At 41.8% G+C, this 16,481-nt stretch overlaps 1 protein-coding gene across 1 annotated transcript; it reads right to left on the reverse strand.

Moving 5' to 3' along the window:
* Positions 1–101: 101 nt before the first annotated feature.
* TMEM263 (transmembrane protein 263) lies at positions 102–15,082 on the reverse strand. The gene is made up of 3 exons (XM_037160372.2): positions 14,782–15,082; positions 5,248–5,314; positions 102–2,981 (listed from the first exon to the last, which is right to left on the reverse strand). The coding sequence occupies exons 2-3, from the start codon at positions 5,309–5,311 to the stop codon at positions 2,695–2,697; spliced, it is 351 nt and encodes a 116-aa protein (XP_037016267.1). The 5' UTR covers positions 5,312–5,314; positions 14,782–15,082; the 3' UTR covers positions 102–2,694.
* Between the last annotated feature and the right edge of the window lie 1,399 nt (positions 15,083–16,481).

Below are 16,481 nucleotides of genomic sequence, written 5' to 3' on the forward strand. Positions count from 1 at the left end.
TAGCATCAAAATACATTTTCAGAGATGTTTTATCTTATTTGTTCATTAACATAAAAAAATTTAAAAACTGGCTACAGTACTTTCTGAACTCCATGTAACTAAAAATTTTAAGACTACCCTGTTTTAAAAATTTCCTTTATTTCCTTAGATCTTTATGAAACATTTCATATTTTGCAGATCATAGTTCTTTATTACAGATTCATGTATTCTTTTCCCATTTCTTTAATACAAAAAATTCAGTCATCAGTTATTTTTATCTGACATTTCTTTCACTAAGTGCCGGATTCACATCAACATTATTAGGTCAACCAGCGGGTCACACAAGTTTGTCCTCGCGGTGCCAAACACCCACGCCGAAGATGAGCCGATAACAGATGCCTCCAGGTATATACAACAGTTTCAGCTTCTTGAAGTGAATCAGGACTATTTAACAGGTCGAACTGCTAATCTACAAAAGTAAACTGGAAAAGACTCAAGTGTACAGCTACACCTATCAAATGGCAAGTTCATTTCGACAAGAACCTCCATAACTAACTGTTCATTTGTATAGTTTTCTGCTCACTGCAAAAGCCTCCCCGGAACAGTTACAGTTTGGAATTTAAAACAAACTTGACAACATGTCCCAGGCGGCTCTCCTGTAGCAGAAATTAATTACAGCCATTTTCCTCACGCAGTCTTAAAGACGAGCAAAGTTAAAAATAAATATGCAGGCATACAGTAAATTGAAGTTTAAATTTAGAAATTCAGGTACAAAGCGCAGCAGAGCCTATGACTAGAGAAGATAAATTAGAAATATAAACTAGCAATAATTCCTTTCAAATAGCAGGAAACAAGTTCTCTACTACCACTATTTAGATCATTATTTGTGGTCATCTATTAGTTTTGGATTTTCTTTGTAAAACCCTTTTCTAATTATGGTATCTGACCACATACACCAGCAAGTAAGCACACCTTAAATAATGCAGCATGAAATGGGCATTGACTCTCTGATGTATTAAACTCCTTAAAGACTTCTCAGTTTTGTATACTGTAGAAAAGGCTCAAGAACCTTTGTAGATTTTCTTAAAATCCCTCCTGGTATTTATGAAAGCTTTTAAAAGTTAGGTCCTTATCCATTTCTTAACCCACATTATTCATGTAAAACTCGGAGTCATTTGCGAACAAACACTTAAGCCTTGTGCTGGAGTCATCAGCTTCGAGTTCTCGGGACGCTGTCCACCTCCTTCCTCCACAGCAGGACGCCTTTCCCCGCCTCCCTGGGGAGGGGCAGGGGCGTGGGGACCCCCTGCAGAATGGAGGCAGGTTTCTGACATAAGTGGAAAGAAAACTCAGATTTTTTTTCAGGCTTGGATTATAAGGAATGCCAACTATATGTACACTTTTTAAATTTTTATGAAATGAAAACCAAAAAGATGAACTTCAGCTAAGCCATGTTCTTGCGATTGAAGGAGATATGATGAGATACGTTAAGGATGATACACATTGTTCATCATCAAAAACTTCAATTCCCTGCCTGAAGTTGACTTGGAAAATGATACGTCTACAGCTACTTTGAAGGACAGTAAGGGAACATTTTTAAAGCCCACAAAACACTGAAGCACTACTCAAAACTAATCTATGAAGCCCACTGCATTCAATTTAACAGTCAACCCCACTTATTGGTGGTTCTTTTACTATGTTTTTAAAAAGAAGTACTGCTAATAATTTAAGCCATCCTAGAGATAAAATAGGTGGGAAGAATTCTTTTTATATCTTGGATGTTCTAGGTAATTTTTAAGAACTTAAAATTATTTGTTCCTCCTTAATCTGAAACCCTCCCAAAATATCTTTTGGCTAGCAGAGAGATGGCCCCCAGGTACTGCTAGGCCTTTGTCTAGGAGCCTGAGCCCAGGCTGAAGCCCACAGTTTGGTTGTGACAATGGGCAGCTGACAACCAGTGAACAAGCACTCTCATCTGCTAAGAGCAATGCCTTTACCCACCACTCCTGAGGTGCTTAAAGAGGGAAAACTAATTTCATAAACAACTTTTAAGAGAATCCATATATAATTCTAAGAACTGCACATATTTAGGGTATTAGAAAAGATGTTTTGTAAGGCATTGATGATTAAATTAATATAATGCATGTCTAACAAAAGATGGTTAACACTCGGGATCAGAAAACCATTTCTTTTCTTTTACAATTTCTCTAAATCCTGCTACTTTTACCAGCTTAAATAAGAAAAGAATGCTTCTTGGCCTAATCAACTATGATTATTTTTAGAAAACTAAGACGTCTGAAACTATTAGGCACATCAAAATTACAGTTTATGTAGGTCGAAGTTTCCCTTCTCAGGGGCAGATGAGTCACCTGGCACAGTGTACATAGAGAACTGTAAAGATCACCCACTAAATTCAACTTTCACATTTTTAGTTCAACTGAAAGACATAGTAAATATTCAAATATATCTTCAGTTACAGCTGAATAAGTGTAACATTTTATCAGATAAAAAGCTGGAATTTAAGTAAGAGAAACCTTCATACACTGTGCTAGTATTGGTCTCTTCCTTTTAGACGAAAGCCAGTCATCAATACTTTCAACACAGCAGTTTCAGAAGATAAATGTCCAAGACGGCTGACTTAGTTGTGGTCCATAATTTAGCAATTCAATGCCACTGGCATCATAATGCTGTGGAGAGCGAGCGTATCTCCATGTCTTAGTCAGATTTGTCTTTCTTCTTGCCTGTTAAGGGCACTTTGTTTACGACAGCAGATCCGACAGCTGTCACCCCTCCGGCCACAGCGGACACGCCGCCTCTCACCAGCCCTATTCCCATGGAAGGCACAGTTGTAACCGCTGTTTTGGTCACCTCCAGACTCTTCCCACCAATCCAAGCCACGCCACCAATGGTGGCACCGACGGCTCCCTTTGTAACACTGAAGATACCCCCAGTCACGCGGGACAACATGCCTGGCTGCTGCTGTGGGTGATCTTTCATTGAGCCTAGTGAGGGAAAATCAGACAGACAGACATCTTTGTAAGACAGTACAGATCACTCTGTAACCAAGGCTCCCTAACAGTCGGAGGTTGTCTTAAGAAGGCCAATCACGTAAGTATAAATTTCCATGTTCAGCAATAGCTAAATTTATAAAAACCAAACTTTTTCTTGAAACTATTTGAATAATAAGCATAGTTAATGTAAATTTTTAAATAACTCAAATAAAAGGCTTAAGCTACAGATAAGCATTTGAATATATAATAAGGAATTGTACATTCAAAGGGGTGAATATATAACACCCTTTATAAGGTGACTGCCCCTTATCTATGGTTTCACTTAGGCAGTTACACTTACCCAGAGTCATCCATGGTCTGAAAACATTAAATGGTAAGTTTCAGAAACAAACCATTCATCAGCTTTAAACTGCGTGCCCCTCTGAGCACCGTCATGAAATCTCGAACCATCCCCTCCTCCCCACCTGGGAAGTGAACAATCCCAATGTCCAGTGTGTTCAAGCTGGACATACACACTGGACATACAGTACAATAAGACATTTTGAGAGAGACCACATTCACATAACTTCTTTCACAGGATATCATTGCAACTGTTCTATTTTATTAGTTCTTACTAATCTCTTACTGTGTCTAACTTATAAACTAAGCTTTATCATGTATAAAAGTAACAGTATTTACAGGGCTCAGTACCACCTAGGTTTCAGGCATCCACTGGGGGTCTTTGAATGTATCCCCTGTAGATAAGGAGGAACTACTGCATTAATTATAAAATTATGATGGAAAGGATTACGTAATTGAGCATTCTTTTATAATCAAGGTCAAGGTCAGTAACACTAGGAAAGGGGGGAAATCCTGTTGTGAGGATAAAACAGGTAACTGCTTCATGCTGAATACCTCATGCAGGATTATTATACTGCTATGCTAAATTTGGTGCATAAGCATTTAATAAGCACAATTTTTCTTTAAAAATTTTTTTTTAATTTTCAATTGCAGTTGATGGAGGTAATTTTCTTAAATATTAGTGCTATTTAAATCTTTAATCACAGTTTGCTCTTAATTACCACCATATAAATTATTTACTTTGCAGACTACTTTTGCTGAGCAGATTGCCATACACAGCCATTCCTGAAGCTGGTGCTCTTCCTCGACAGTCATGCTCCTGGATACACCCTTTATCTGCCTCTTCCCTGAAGACTGTCTCACAAAGTCCTTATTAACTCTCTCACTGAGCCCTAACTTCTTTTCAAAACTCAGAGTTCTCATTCTAAAAAATAAAGCAAGGAAAACAGGTGGGCTAATAATTTTCTAGGCTATTCCTCCACTAAACTGAAAATAAGCAGCTTAGTCACCCCCATCCTCTTTTAGGCTGAGGTACGAACTTTTCATTGTGTTTATTATTCTCCTAGCAATTCCATTTTTATCTACCAACATTAGAAATACAGGAAGAAAGTTTTGGACAGTGGGTAACAGAACTGGGAACAAAATACAACACCTAGGGCTAGAAGTTCAGCCCTAGCCTCTTCCAGAGACATCCTAGTCCATCTGCTAATCCCATCTGGTCTGTCAGTCACTTCCTCCCTTACTCTCCAATTTGATTCTTTTTCTTACCTATTATGACTGTCCCGTACAAAACACACAGTTGTCTAAAGAGATCACTATTTGAGTTAAGTGTAATAATATTCTATACCAAAACCATAAGTAAAAAAATTGCTATAGGTATTTTCTGTATATGGTCAGGACATTTAGCTGTACAGTTAGTGTTTCCAAGGAATTCTGAGAGTAAGAATGAAATGACTCAAGATAAAACAATTTTCAGACTCATAATTTAAGCAGACCCTAGGACCATGTATAACATAGGAAGAGAGCTGCCAAATGTGTTGAAATGATGGGAGTTTAACAACAAATCTCCAGTACCTTGAGTTTTTTTAATGTACAATGTCAACACTAAACACAGTTCATCTTTCGTCTGCACTCACCCCGCTCTTTATAAATGAAAGAATGTTCTTATGAAATGGGCCCAAAATAAGAGTAACCAAAAAATAAATCTTATATAATAAAATGATTACATTATGGCCCCATTCACCAATATTTGTATTTTCTTTTAGAGTCTTAAATAGTTTCCCATCAGTTACTTTTGGAACCTATTTAACTGACAAGGTAAATGGGTTATGTTAACTTTAAATTTAATAAAAACAATCAGAACTTTAGTTGGGTTGGGTATTTTTTTCTACTCTTGGTGTTACAGATGCATACTTACCTTCTGGTGGTTCGTCACTAAGGTAAGATGGGACTTCTTGTTGATTTTTATCTGCCTGATTCATGATCTAAAAAACACACAACACACATTTCACTTTAACCTCAACGTGGAAGACTGCCTCTTATCACATGTTCAACTAAGACTTAATTGACTTTATTAGGTAAACAACATTCTTGAATACCCATCACAAGGCTGCTTCATCTTGTTTCTCTTACTTTGTGGTGTTTAAGAAATACTTTAATTATACTAGTGGACAGTACAAATCTTCAACACCAACCAGAGGGGGGCAGGAATGGCACACGCTTTCCCATGTTGCTGCTGCTGCTTTGATGAAACCGAAGGTGACTGACTGAAAGTTGGAGGGTGTGGGTGAGCAAACAAAAGTTTTTAAGTGCTTCGTTCTACAGAATATTGGCCAACTTGATTGTAATTTATTTCACGACAGACTTGGAGAAACATGCACACTGTATCTAAAACGTGTTATCTGAAAAGTTTCTTAAAAAACATGACCTCCTCCTACAGAGATGACACCGTCCACCTGAATCACTGAGATCGACTTTGACTACTTGTTATTGTTGTTTTTAGAGCATAAATAGATAACAAAGGAATCCAAAATTTACCATAAAAAAGAAAGTACTATGATTACCTCCTTAAGTACAAGCAGAAAAAGAACCTAATAAATAACCTTAAGTTGGGATAAAGAAAACATAGTTAAACTTTCTTTTCCCAATTTCCTTTACTATTTTAAAATATTTGTTTTTTAGTTATTTTAAAAATTAAAACAAGTCAACAGTGGCCCTAAAAGTTTTCTTGCTAGGCCAGAAAATGAGGGTTGCGGTCCTAGCAGTCGTCTAAGTACTCCTTAAATCTTCCCGTGCAGCCTGAATCCCGGTGCCTGGGCATATGCATGCAACACAGATTAAAAGGACTCTGTGAAATCCTGCCAGTTGTGACTTGAGGGCATTATGATAAGTGAAACAAATCAGAGAACAAATCAGAAACTGGCAGAGGCCTTGCCAAACAGCACTAAGGAGACGAGATGGAAGAGTGAGGTGTGGACTGCGGAGGCCCTAACAGGCCACAGTGGTAGCTGTCACTGTGGGTGAGACGGGGAGCCAGTGAAATGCACCGAGAGAGGGGTGTTGTGTCCTGATTTATACTTCTAAGAGATCATTCTAGCTGTTGTGAGCAGCACACACATTAGGAGAGCAAGAACAGGCAGAAAGACCTGTCGGACAGTCACCATGATGTTTTCGGGGTTTCTCTGAATTGCCGCACGTTTCAGAACAACGTGGCTAATGTGAAGTGGTCAGAGGATAGTCAAGGGAGTTCCCTTTCCTTAATGATTCCTGATGCTTTTAAAGTACCAGGTGATCAGATAAAAATTCATCTATATTTCAATAATCGAGGCAAAAAAATGGTGATAAATGAGGGTGGTAGAGGTAGTGGGCTGTGAGGAGTGGGATTTTTCAAAGGTAATTGGAACTTCATGCAATTCAGTTTGCAGTGCCTTTAAAACCTAAATCCCGTGTAAGATGAGACTCAGTAGTGCATGTCAGGTGCTTACATAAATGTCTGTTAGTTGCTGTAGTGAAAACTCTGATTCAGGCCACGTATCAAGAGCACCTAATCTCATGCCAGTCCAGTTTGTGAATTGAGAACATCATCCCCCCACACACAAGATTTACAGTAACAGTGAAGACATGCAGGTCCTGACAAACAAAACAAAAGAATGTCAGGTGACGCACTACTGGGAGTTCTTGACTGACCTGCCCTAATTTTAAAGCTCCCTGAAACGAGAATGTTAAATTTGTTTCTGTTCATATTTCTTTAGTTTAGCATCATGGTAAGATCATGAGGAATTATACAGCATAGTGTTTAAAGGTCTGAGATCAGAGAGCCTGAGGCTGACGCCCAACTGGACTATAAACTTCACAAGGACAAATAACTTCACAGATCTCTGTTGTTCAGGAAATACACAATAGAAATTAGATACTCTAGCCCTAACTCTAAGGTGAGAATACTATTTAACAAATTCAAAACAAAACACAAATTCCTGGCAGAATATATGTGTCCATCCCTTCGTAAAGAATAAGTATTTTGGAGCTGCTCTTCTTCCCCGCTGGACTGTTAGTCCCTAGGAGAGAGACACTTGGTCCAGCTTGTTCATCGGTGTGAGCCAGTGTCTGCACGCCATGCACACACAAATCCTGGCACTGACAAACAGATGCTCCCACACCCTGTACAGAAATACGGGGAAATTACACACACATGGATCTTAGATATTTTAGCAGGAGTTTAAAACCAGGTATGACAGTAACTGCGTACATTTCAAAACTGCCTTTCTGTATATATTCCACAAATCGGTACTGGGTCTTACCTTTTCATCCTAATACAGAATTGCTTTTAAAAGTATTCTTAATTTTTCCACATAGATCTTGTAATTTTTTTTAAAAGACCACCATTTAGAAGATTAGAACTGGTTTAAATTATGATAGCATAAAAGACATGTGCAAATTCAACTAAATAATACAAACTGACTCTACCCTCCTGCGGGCAGGCAGTGAGGAGCCGTGAGCAGAGCATGTTGTCGAGCCTGTGCTTTAAGAAGTTGAGTGAAGCACGAATAGAAAGGAGAGAGAGATTACACACAGCGAGAGGCTAACTTGGCAGTTCAATGAGATGGAATAGTAATCTGAACTCTGCCAGTTTTTCCTGTCTAAATAAGTGTTTGGACCAAAAGCTGAGAGGTCCTCTTTTTTAACATTCCCACCCAATCATCGGTATGTTGTCACCTAAATGAATCCAGCACAGGACTCCGCACCCCTGCTGCTACTGCTACCAAGTAAACCACCATAACCTCTCATTTGCACCACAAAATCTCTTAACTGGCCCCCAAGCTTGCACCCTTGGAAGGCTAGCCCTTTCAGTCTAATTACGTCATACTTTGCTTAAAACCCTCCTGCTGCTTGATGTTTTCCTTAGAAAATTCAGAGTCCATCCCTCCACCTCCAAGGCCCAACATTTCACACTCCGATATTTCCTGCCGTTCTGCCTCCCGCTCCTTCCAGTCCGGCAGCACAGCAGCTTCCATACCTTCTCCTGAAAGGCTCTTCCCCAAAATGTATACAGGCCTTGCTTCCTTACTTCCTTCAGGTCTTTGGGCAAATGTCCCCTTGTCGAAGGTCTTCCCTGACTACCTTATAATAGATAAGCACACTTCTACTCCTCTGTCATCATCACCTGACCCCGCTGTATTTTCTTCACTGCACTTACTGTCACTTGATATATGTATCTGTTCACACTGCGTCTCTCCTACTAGAATGTGAGTTCCATGCAAACAAGGCTTGGTTTTGTTCACTGTTCCATCCGCAGAGCCATAATCAGTGCCTGATACGTGGACACCCGAGTACTTGAATTTTCTGTATGAAGTAGAATGTAACTGTTGGTATTAATGTGAGATAAAAGAATATTAGATGTAAAATTTCTAGTGTGAGCAACTAAGTAGAGATGATGAAGATGGGACAGGCAAGGAGAAACCATTAAATTCTGAGAGAAGACAGACTTCTAAAAATGTTATTTTACTGTGATGAGAACACTTAGCCTAAGATCTACCCTCTAACAAGTAAGTGTATAATTATTACTGTTGACCATAGGTACAACGAAAGGATTGCTTTTGAACAACTGTATTTGAGATGCCTTCAGGGCATTCACAGATGTTGAGCAGGCAACTGGCTTTAAGGGTCTTGAAACTCAGCATGAAGTCTGAGTGGTACAGAGATTCCGAGAGAGGTTTGAAGTGGTGGCTGAAGCTGTGGGGCGTGGGTGACGTGGCCAAGGAAAAGAGCGATGGGAGAGAGAAGCGGACTGATAACTGGACTGCTCATACTTCAGAGGGGAAAGAGAAGCCAACAAAACAAACAAAATACACCTGACAATTAACAGTCAATGAGAACAGCCTCATGGAAGGCAAGAGATGGATTGATAAGCTTCCTAAAAACACACACAATGCAGACAGTACGATCATTTATGGGGAAATGGTAATGTTACAATTAGAGAATATAAAAGGCATATATTATTGATCCAAGTTTTTTAAAATGCACATAAAAAGACTGGAAGGAAGTATACCAGACTGCTGGCAGACTGCTAGTAGGGGGTGGGAGAAATTATATACACAAACACACACATATATCGGTATATATTTTTCCCACCCCTCCTGGCAACCTAGATATATATATATAGAGAGAGAGAGAAATATATGTATTTAACATCTACATTTCAATTTCCTACCATAAACAGGTATTGCTTTTGTAATTAAAGAAAAAATATTTTTAAGTCTTGGAAATCAGTGATATCCATAAAGGATATCTGTAAAGATTATTCATCTGCCTAGTTATTCTAGGTTTTCATCCTCAAATCAAGTTGATCATCTGAAAAACAATGTACGTGAATCACAAAAGGCCGACTTGAGGAAGATGGTATCACTGAGTTTCATTCATGATCATGTCCTGGGCAAGGCAGCTGACAGAGTGCTGTACTGCAGTAACTGTACACACTGTCTGGGAACTAGCCATCACTGTGTCACTTGCCAGCTTTGACATGGAGCTCTAGAGAAGAAATTTCTTTAGAGGTATTCAGAAACTTTTTGTTTCCCCAAAACACTTAGCATGTTTTCTTCTCTTCGAGTCTGTTTACTTTCCTGTATAAAGGTAACAAAGTTGCGATGTCTTCCTTTTCCCTTTGGCTTCCGGGAAGCTTAAAGCTAAAACTCCAGCTCAGCTAGGTAAGTTCCGGTGACCTTCGTAGTTGTGTCCTGTTCTGCCTGCCCCTGACTCCACACCTCCTCAAAACTTCCACTCTTACTGCCATTTTCCCTGGTCTGCCATTTGAATATCTGATTTATATCCTTACCACTTTGTTAGTACATGGTTTTGCTATAAACTGACACAAACTGTGTGTGGAATAAGTGGGGAAAATATCATCTGTATCCATATTAATTAAAGCGTCACAAGAAAAGATGCCAATATGTGGTCCAGTTTTTCGGTTTGAAAAAGAAAACCACTTTAAGCTAGAATCACGCTTTTCAAATGTACATCTTTAAGGTCAGGCAGTGGTAAGCCGGGAGCAGCAGAAACCACAAGAGAGACGTGATACATGCATTTGACGACGCAGTAACTTAAAAATACTCTATTGGTTTTAAATACACACTAATTAAATAGTTAAAGTGCTTGGGAATTTTTAGAGATTGCTAGACCTCCCAGAAATGTCATTCTTGCCTGGAGCTTACTCGGTGTACTTAGATTTACCAGCCCAGTCTTCCCAGTCCAACCACATTCCCACATCCCCATGACTGCTTTGAAGATGGGAGTGTTTGGGGTAGAAAAGTTTGAAATACAGCAATTTGGATAACATACAGAAACCTCCACAGGTACATTTAACATCATTACCTAAAGTTACCGACGGGATTATCAGTGAACAATGAAACACAAGGCAGGGTCACGCCAGGCCGGAGCCCAGCTCCCTGGACTGCGGGAACTTGCTACTACAGGACTCTGAACGCCTCCAGGTTGCAGGTGTTGCTTTGTGTACGTGTTTTCTATACTCAGGATTCTCTCCTACACGTCAGGTACCAACAACAAGTATGCAGTATTAAAATTCCTCTAGAACTCTTAGGCTAATAAACATTTTGCGGAAGCCCTATTTAGAATATATATGTATTTTCCTGAATTCCCAATTTGACCATAAGACACCAAATTATCGTATGAAAGTATTTTTGCTAAAGTCCTTAACTAAAATGCCATCGTTACTTTTACCCACGAAAATCATGCCCAGCCTCTCCACATTTGTGTCAAACTTCTGGTGACAGCACCTCTTTACGGGGAGTATCACTTTGTCACTAAGGAGAAATACTGGCTTGGCCAAAAGTCCATTTCATTTTCTCTGTAAAAGAAAAGACACGTTTTTCAGTTTCACCAATAACTTTATCGATTTGGACATTTTGAGCATTCCAGCTCTCTCCTGTAAGGTAGAACGTTGTTGATTGTCCTCAATTTGATCACTATCAACTCCAACTACCTGACCGTGGAGCACTGTCCAGCGAGAAATCTCCAGCACAAATCTTCACAAACCACTTCTGACACGTACCATCAGTCACAGCACCTCCTCCATAAACTGCACACACCTATTTTTGCATTTGTGGCATTTTCACCTTTCTTGAAATAATAAAGCATAATATGCTGAAAATACTGTGTATTTCCTTCCATCTTCATTATTAAAATGGCTACACAAAAATTCACCAATTTTGACTAAGTTTTTTTAAAATACACATTGATAGGACATCTGTTACCATACAATCTAGCGAAATTGTTTAGAATGAAGTTAAAAATAACTAAGTGCTACAAGAGCCATCTTACAGGAAAAAAAAAAAAGCAAGCACTTTGGCCAACCCAATACTTTTCTACACTATCATTCTGTGCATTATCGCCATTATGGGGGGCCCATTTCTCTTCACCTGGGAACTGTGAAGACAAACACACACCCAATCTAAAACTACGAAAGGCGAATATTCTGCTAGTAAAATTTAAAAGTATACACATGGAAACATAACAGTAAGTGTCAAAATGACAATTTTTTTTTGGTTTGCAGGCCCGTGCTCAATCCACTGAGCTACACCAACCAGGGCTTCAAAATGACAATTTTTAAATGTTACCCTTAAACAGAATGATTAAATTCTATGTGCACTGTCTGCCCTAACCTCATGGAGTCATTACTTCAACATACACTTGAGTCCCAACCGTGTGCCAGGCAGGCGCCCGGTTTGGCGCTGCGGTTTGCAGTGCGATTAAGGACACAGAGGAATACTCTTGACCAGAGTTCACAATCAAGTTTAGGTCAACCTTCCCTGCACTTGCCAATTTAGCTTCATTCAAAAACAAACAAAAAATATCTGCTCTCTAGGAATTCAATAATGCAATCAAGTTTCTGTCTTTTTTTTTTAGATGTACTTTTCTAAGGCAAAAATAGAAAACAGCCTTTAGGGCAGAACAAGTAATTTAACTTATATTCTGGACATAAACCAGTTTTACCCTTTGGTCCTACACTGCGGTTCACTGGCAGTTCTGGTCCAGTGCAACAGCGTCCCAGCTGTAGCAGCTGCAAACATCGAGCAAGGATTAATTTCACTCTTCCCTGGGCGGCAATTTCTTCCCATAATAGAAATAAGTAAACAGTGCCTCTCAGGAAGCTTTCTTTTTTCAAGGAGAATTGATGAATCAGTGTTGTTTGTGGATATCTGTAATGCTTCACATATATATTTTTAAATTAATAATGAAAACAAAGTCTGAAAATAGAACATAAACATGCCTATGGCTACCCCCCCACCCCAGTTTACTGAAGGAAGCTAAGGAGCACTAACAAGCTGTATAAAGCCTACTACCAAATACAGTGTACAACAGTTTACCTTCAACGCTGCTTCAAAGACCTGTGATTAAACAGTAAGTGCTAATTTCCCTACAAGAAAAAGACTGTAAATGAATTAGCTAAATTCTTCTGCATACTCTGTGTATTGGAACTTTGCCACATCCTCCCTCCCATGTGAGGGTGAGTTCTTTGCCAAATAACTACAAGGAGTTTCAAATATATGTGTACACAGAGCTTCGACACACATACATCAACAAGCAGTGAGTAAAACACCAACTTACTGTTTCCAGGCCTCTCTAGTTAATCAACCATCCTGAACAGGCAACTTTTAAATACAGGCCTTGCCTATTAAATCAACAGCAAACAGACTACAAGAAATACCCTGAATCTGGCAGGAAAGGAAAAATAATCCTCCAGTAAGATGTATAAGTGATTACCCAGTGACAAGGAACAACTGACAGTAGTCAAAATGGCAAAGTATTGCCCTGAAATGAAACACTAAGCAGAATCACGCAGCATACGATCAAACCAGATAACCAGCACACCGGCCATCTGCACCACGTTACTACTTAATTAGCTCAACAGATAGGTGTGTGCTGCTGTGTGTCAGACGCTATACTAAGTTCTGAGGTTTCAGCCTGAACAAGCACGCAAAGGCCCTACTCTGAAGGTGTTATAGACATAAAACCCAGTGAGATAGTTTCAGGAAGTAGCAAAATAGCAAATACTCAATGATGAAACAAAGAAGGGTAAAGATTTCATGCAGTTAAAAAAAAATCAAATACACAAGAATTACTCTAAGTTTTTCTAACTATATCCCTACACGTAGACAGATTTTTACTGGGTATGGTTTCTGGTACATCTGTTATAACAATGGCTAAAGACATGAAACTAAAAAAAAAATCAAAACAGGATGCATATGGGTTTATTAAAGGTTACTCCCCTCTTTAAAAAAAAAAGGAAAACAAAAAAAAACAGGCACAGGCACACACAGGCATCTGTTAGTGTGGTAGCAATATTCCTGGGGAGTCCTTGAGCGCATCCACACCAGTTGAAGTTGTAAAGGCTAAACAATAGCATAGAGAAAATAATCACAGGTAGTAAATAGTCTTTTCATTTGGAATTAGCTCGGGGTTCACAGAAGTGTGATAGCTCAAACAAGAATTTTCCTTTCCCTGGATGTTTGTAAACCTTTCCTCCAGGCCCCTTCTTCCCCCACTGATCCCTTTAGGTACTAGCAAGTCTTTTTTTTTTTTTTCCTTCCTCCGTTAGCAGCGGGAGTGACGTGGCAGGAGAGGCAGAAAATGAGCCTGGAGGAGCCGTGGCTAGGACTGAACTCAGCACCTCCCTCCGCTCCACGCTGTAACACCCAGCACACCCCAACTCCCCTAGGATTCCAGAATTTCTGTCTTCTTTCAGAGAAGAGGCGATCTCTTTAGGAGAAAGGATATGATGGCAAGTGGGAGCTTGGGGACCAGTCTTGACGCTGCGTGTGCCTTTGCAGGCACGGTTTTAATTTAGACTCCAGAGGCAGTGATGGCACCGACGGGTGCTCCAGCGGTCCCCAGTCACCCCCTGGCGCTGCCAGCGCCTCTCTCCAATCCTACACGTTCATTTTCAGGTTAAGGGTAGGGATAAGAGCTTTCCTACCCACTAAGAGCACTGGGAACGTCCACTGGGGTCCAAGGCTTGTATGCCAGAATCCCAGAGAGCGCTTTATCAACAGGTCAGGAGCTAGTGGGTCGGGAGCCCAGCACACAGCGGCTCTGCTGCATCCCTCTCCCCTTCCAGGCTGCTGACTCCCCCATTCTCCCAGCATGACACCCAAGGAGCTAAGAAGACAGGCGGAGGCTTCCAGAGGAGTCCCTGATCTCAAACCGCCGCAGAGGAGTCAGGGACCAGTAAAGAGGGGTAACCCCGCCAGTGAACCTCCATCTGCCCCCAACACCATCCAGCCCCTCCCCCTTCCCGCTCAGTGCCCCCTAAGGCCCCATTCGCAGTAGCCAGGCATGGAGACAGAGAGGAGGTGAGGGGCAGAAGAGCTAACGGAAGAAGGCGACAGAGAAGAGGGCAGGAAGCTGGGACAGCGCCCCCAGCCCTGGCAGCACGACTTACCGCCAGGATCGGGGGCTGCCTCCTAAAGCCGGGGCTGGGCGGAGGGAGCCGGTACAACCTAGAAGAGCTGAGGCGGCCCGAGCTGCTGGCACAGACTCGGGCGGTTTCGGCTCCGGCGGGCGGTTGCGGCTCCGGCGATGCCTTCTGAAGCTATAGAGCCAGAAGACTCCGTTGACGGCGGCAGCGGCCTCTGGCTGCGGACGTGGCGCCGGACGCCGACCCGCCCCCTCTGCGACTTGAGGAGTCACCTCCTCCCTTGGCTCGGGCTCCAATGCGCACGCGCACCCGGGCCTCTCCGGCGCCCACCCGTTTCACGAACTGCCCATCCCTCGCAGCATTACCAAGCCTACCGCCTCCCCAAGTGCGCAAGCGCAGCAGCCCCCTTTTTTTTTCTTTCCCCCCCTCCCCCCCCACCAGCTCCCGCCCCTTCGCCCCCTGGGTGCCTCGGAGGGAAACCCTGGCCGACCTGCGGGCGCCTCCTCCAGGGGTCTCCCCGCCCTTTTCCTCCGCCCTCCAATCAGACCAGGCGAGGGGCACAGAGCCCTGGGAACGCGGGGGCGGCAGCTCTAGAGGTCTCAAGCTCATGCTACCCGAAGCCACCAGTCAGCTTCGATAACGGTCGCTCGGAATTCAGAACCTTCACCCTAGGGAAGGTGGGGGATGGTTGCCAGTTTCTTCGGCTGTATCCTTGGCGTTTCAACCTCTTTCCCTTCTCTCCTTCTCCTCGGGCCAATGACGAGTTGGGCCTTTTCCCAGGCTTTTACTTTGGGACTCTGCACACCTTGACTGTGGAGGTGACAGGGGTGACGAGATGGAGTGCTCATTTATTATTGTTATTACTACAGCTGTAAATAGTCCCCGCCCTCAAGTGGAGCTCTTTGAGAGTAACGCCCCTCTGGTTCTTCATCGTAGCCCTGCGCCTACTTGCTGGGCCCAGGGCGCTCCAGGCACTCGGAACGTGCCCAGAGAATGGGTGTCTAGTGAAAAGGGAAGTAAGTGCCTTGGATGTCAGAACACCTGGCTGTAGGCCGCTCCCTTGCGGATCTGGAAGAGGAGCGTTGGTAAGAGGATCCTGCCCGGACCTGAGCTCCGTGCGATGTGAAGCCTCTCTCTGAGTTTCCAAGTCGGTGTGAAATATCCACTTCACCGGTTCTTCAGAGGACCCACCGTGTTAAGTTGTGCAGAGGCTGCTGAGCTACATAAACGGTATCTGTTAACTTTTCTTTGCCTCTTTCCTCACCTATAAAGTGAAGATGACGGTAAATCAGTTACAGGTTTTTGAGAGAAGCAAGAGGTACTGAGGTTGAAAGGTGTTTATAAAATGAATTCCTAGGCTACTGTGAGATCTTCACAATTTAGTTAGTGAGACAAAACATACACATGAAGCAACCAATAAATGACCTCTCATAATTTTTTTTTCTAATGGAAAAGAAGCAGGGCGGTACAACAGAGTGACTTGATGAGGCTCAGCAAAGGACAACCCAGGAAAGCCTGGAAGAAGCTGACTTCGGCCCAGGTCTTCCATAGTGTGGACTTAGTTAATGCGTTCGGCCTAATCATTGATTAATCAAAGCAGCCAGTCAAATCCACTTAGACCATTGTGCTGAGACTGTCGAGATATTTTCATTTTCCATAACTTAAAGAGTACATTAGATAATCTTGATTTAAAATACAATTTAGATGAGAATCCACAGGAGAAT

Source organism: Artibeus jamaicensis, unplaced genomic scaffold, assembly GCF_021234435.1.
Source record: "Artibeus jamaicensis isolate MK-2021 breed Jamaican fruit bat unplaced genomic scaffold, CSHL_Jam_final contig_233, whole genome shotgun sequence".
Taxonomy (NCBI): domain Eukaryota; kingdom Metazoa; phylum Chordata; class Mammalia; order Chiroptera; family Phyllostomidae; genus Artibeus; species Artibeus jamaicensis.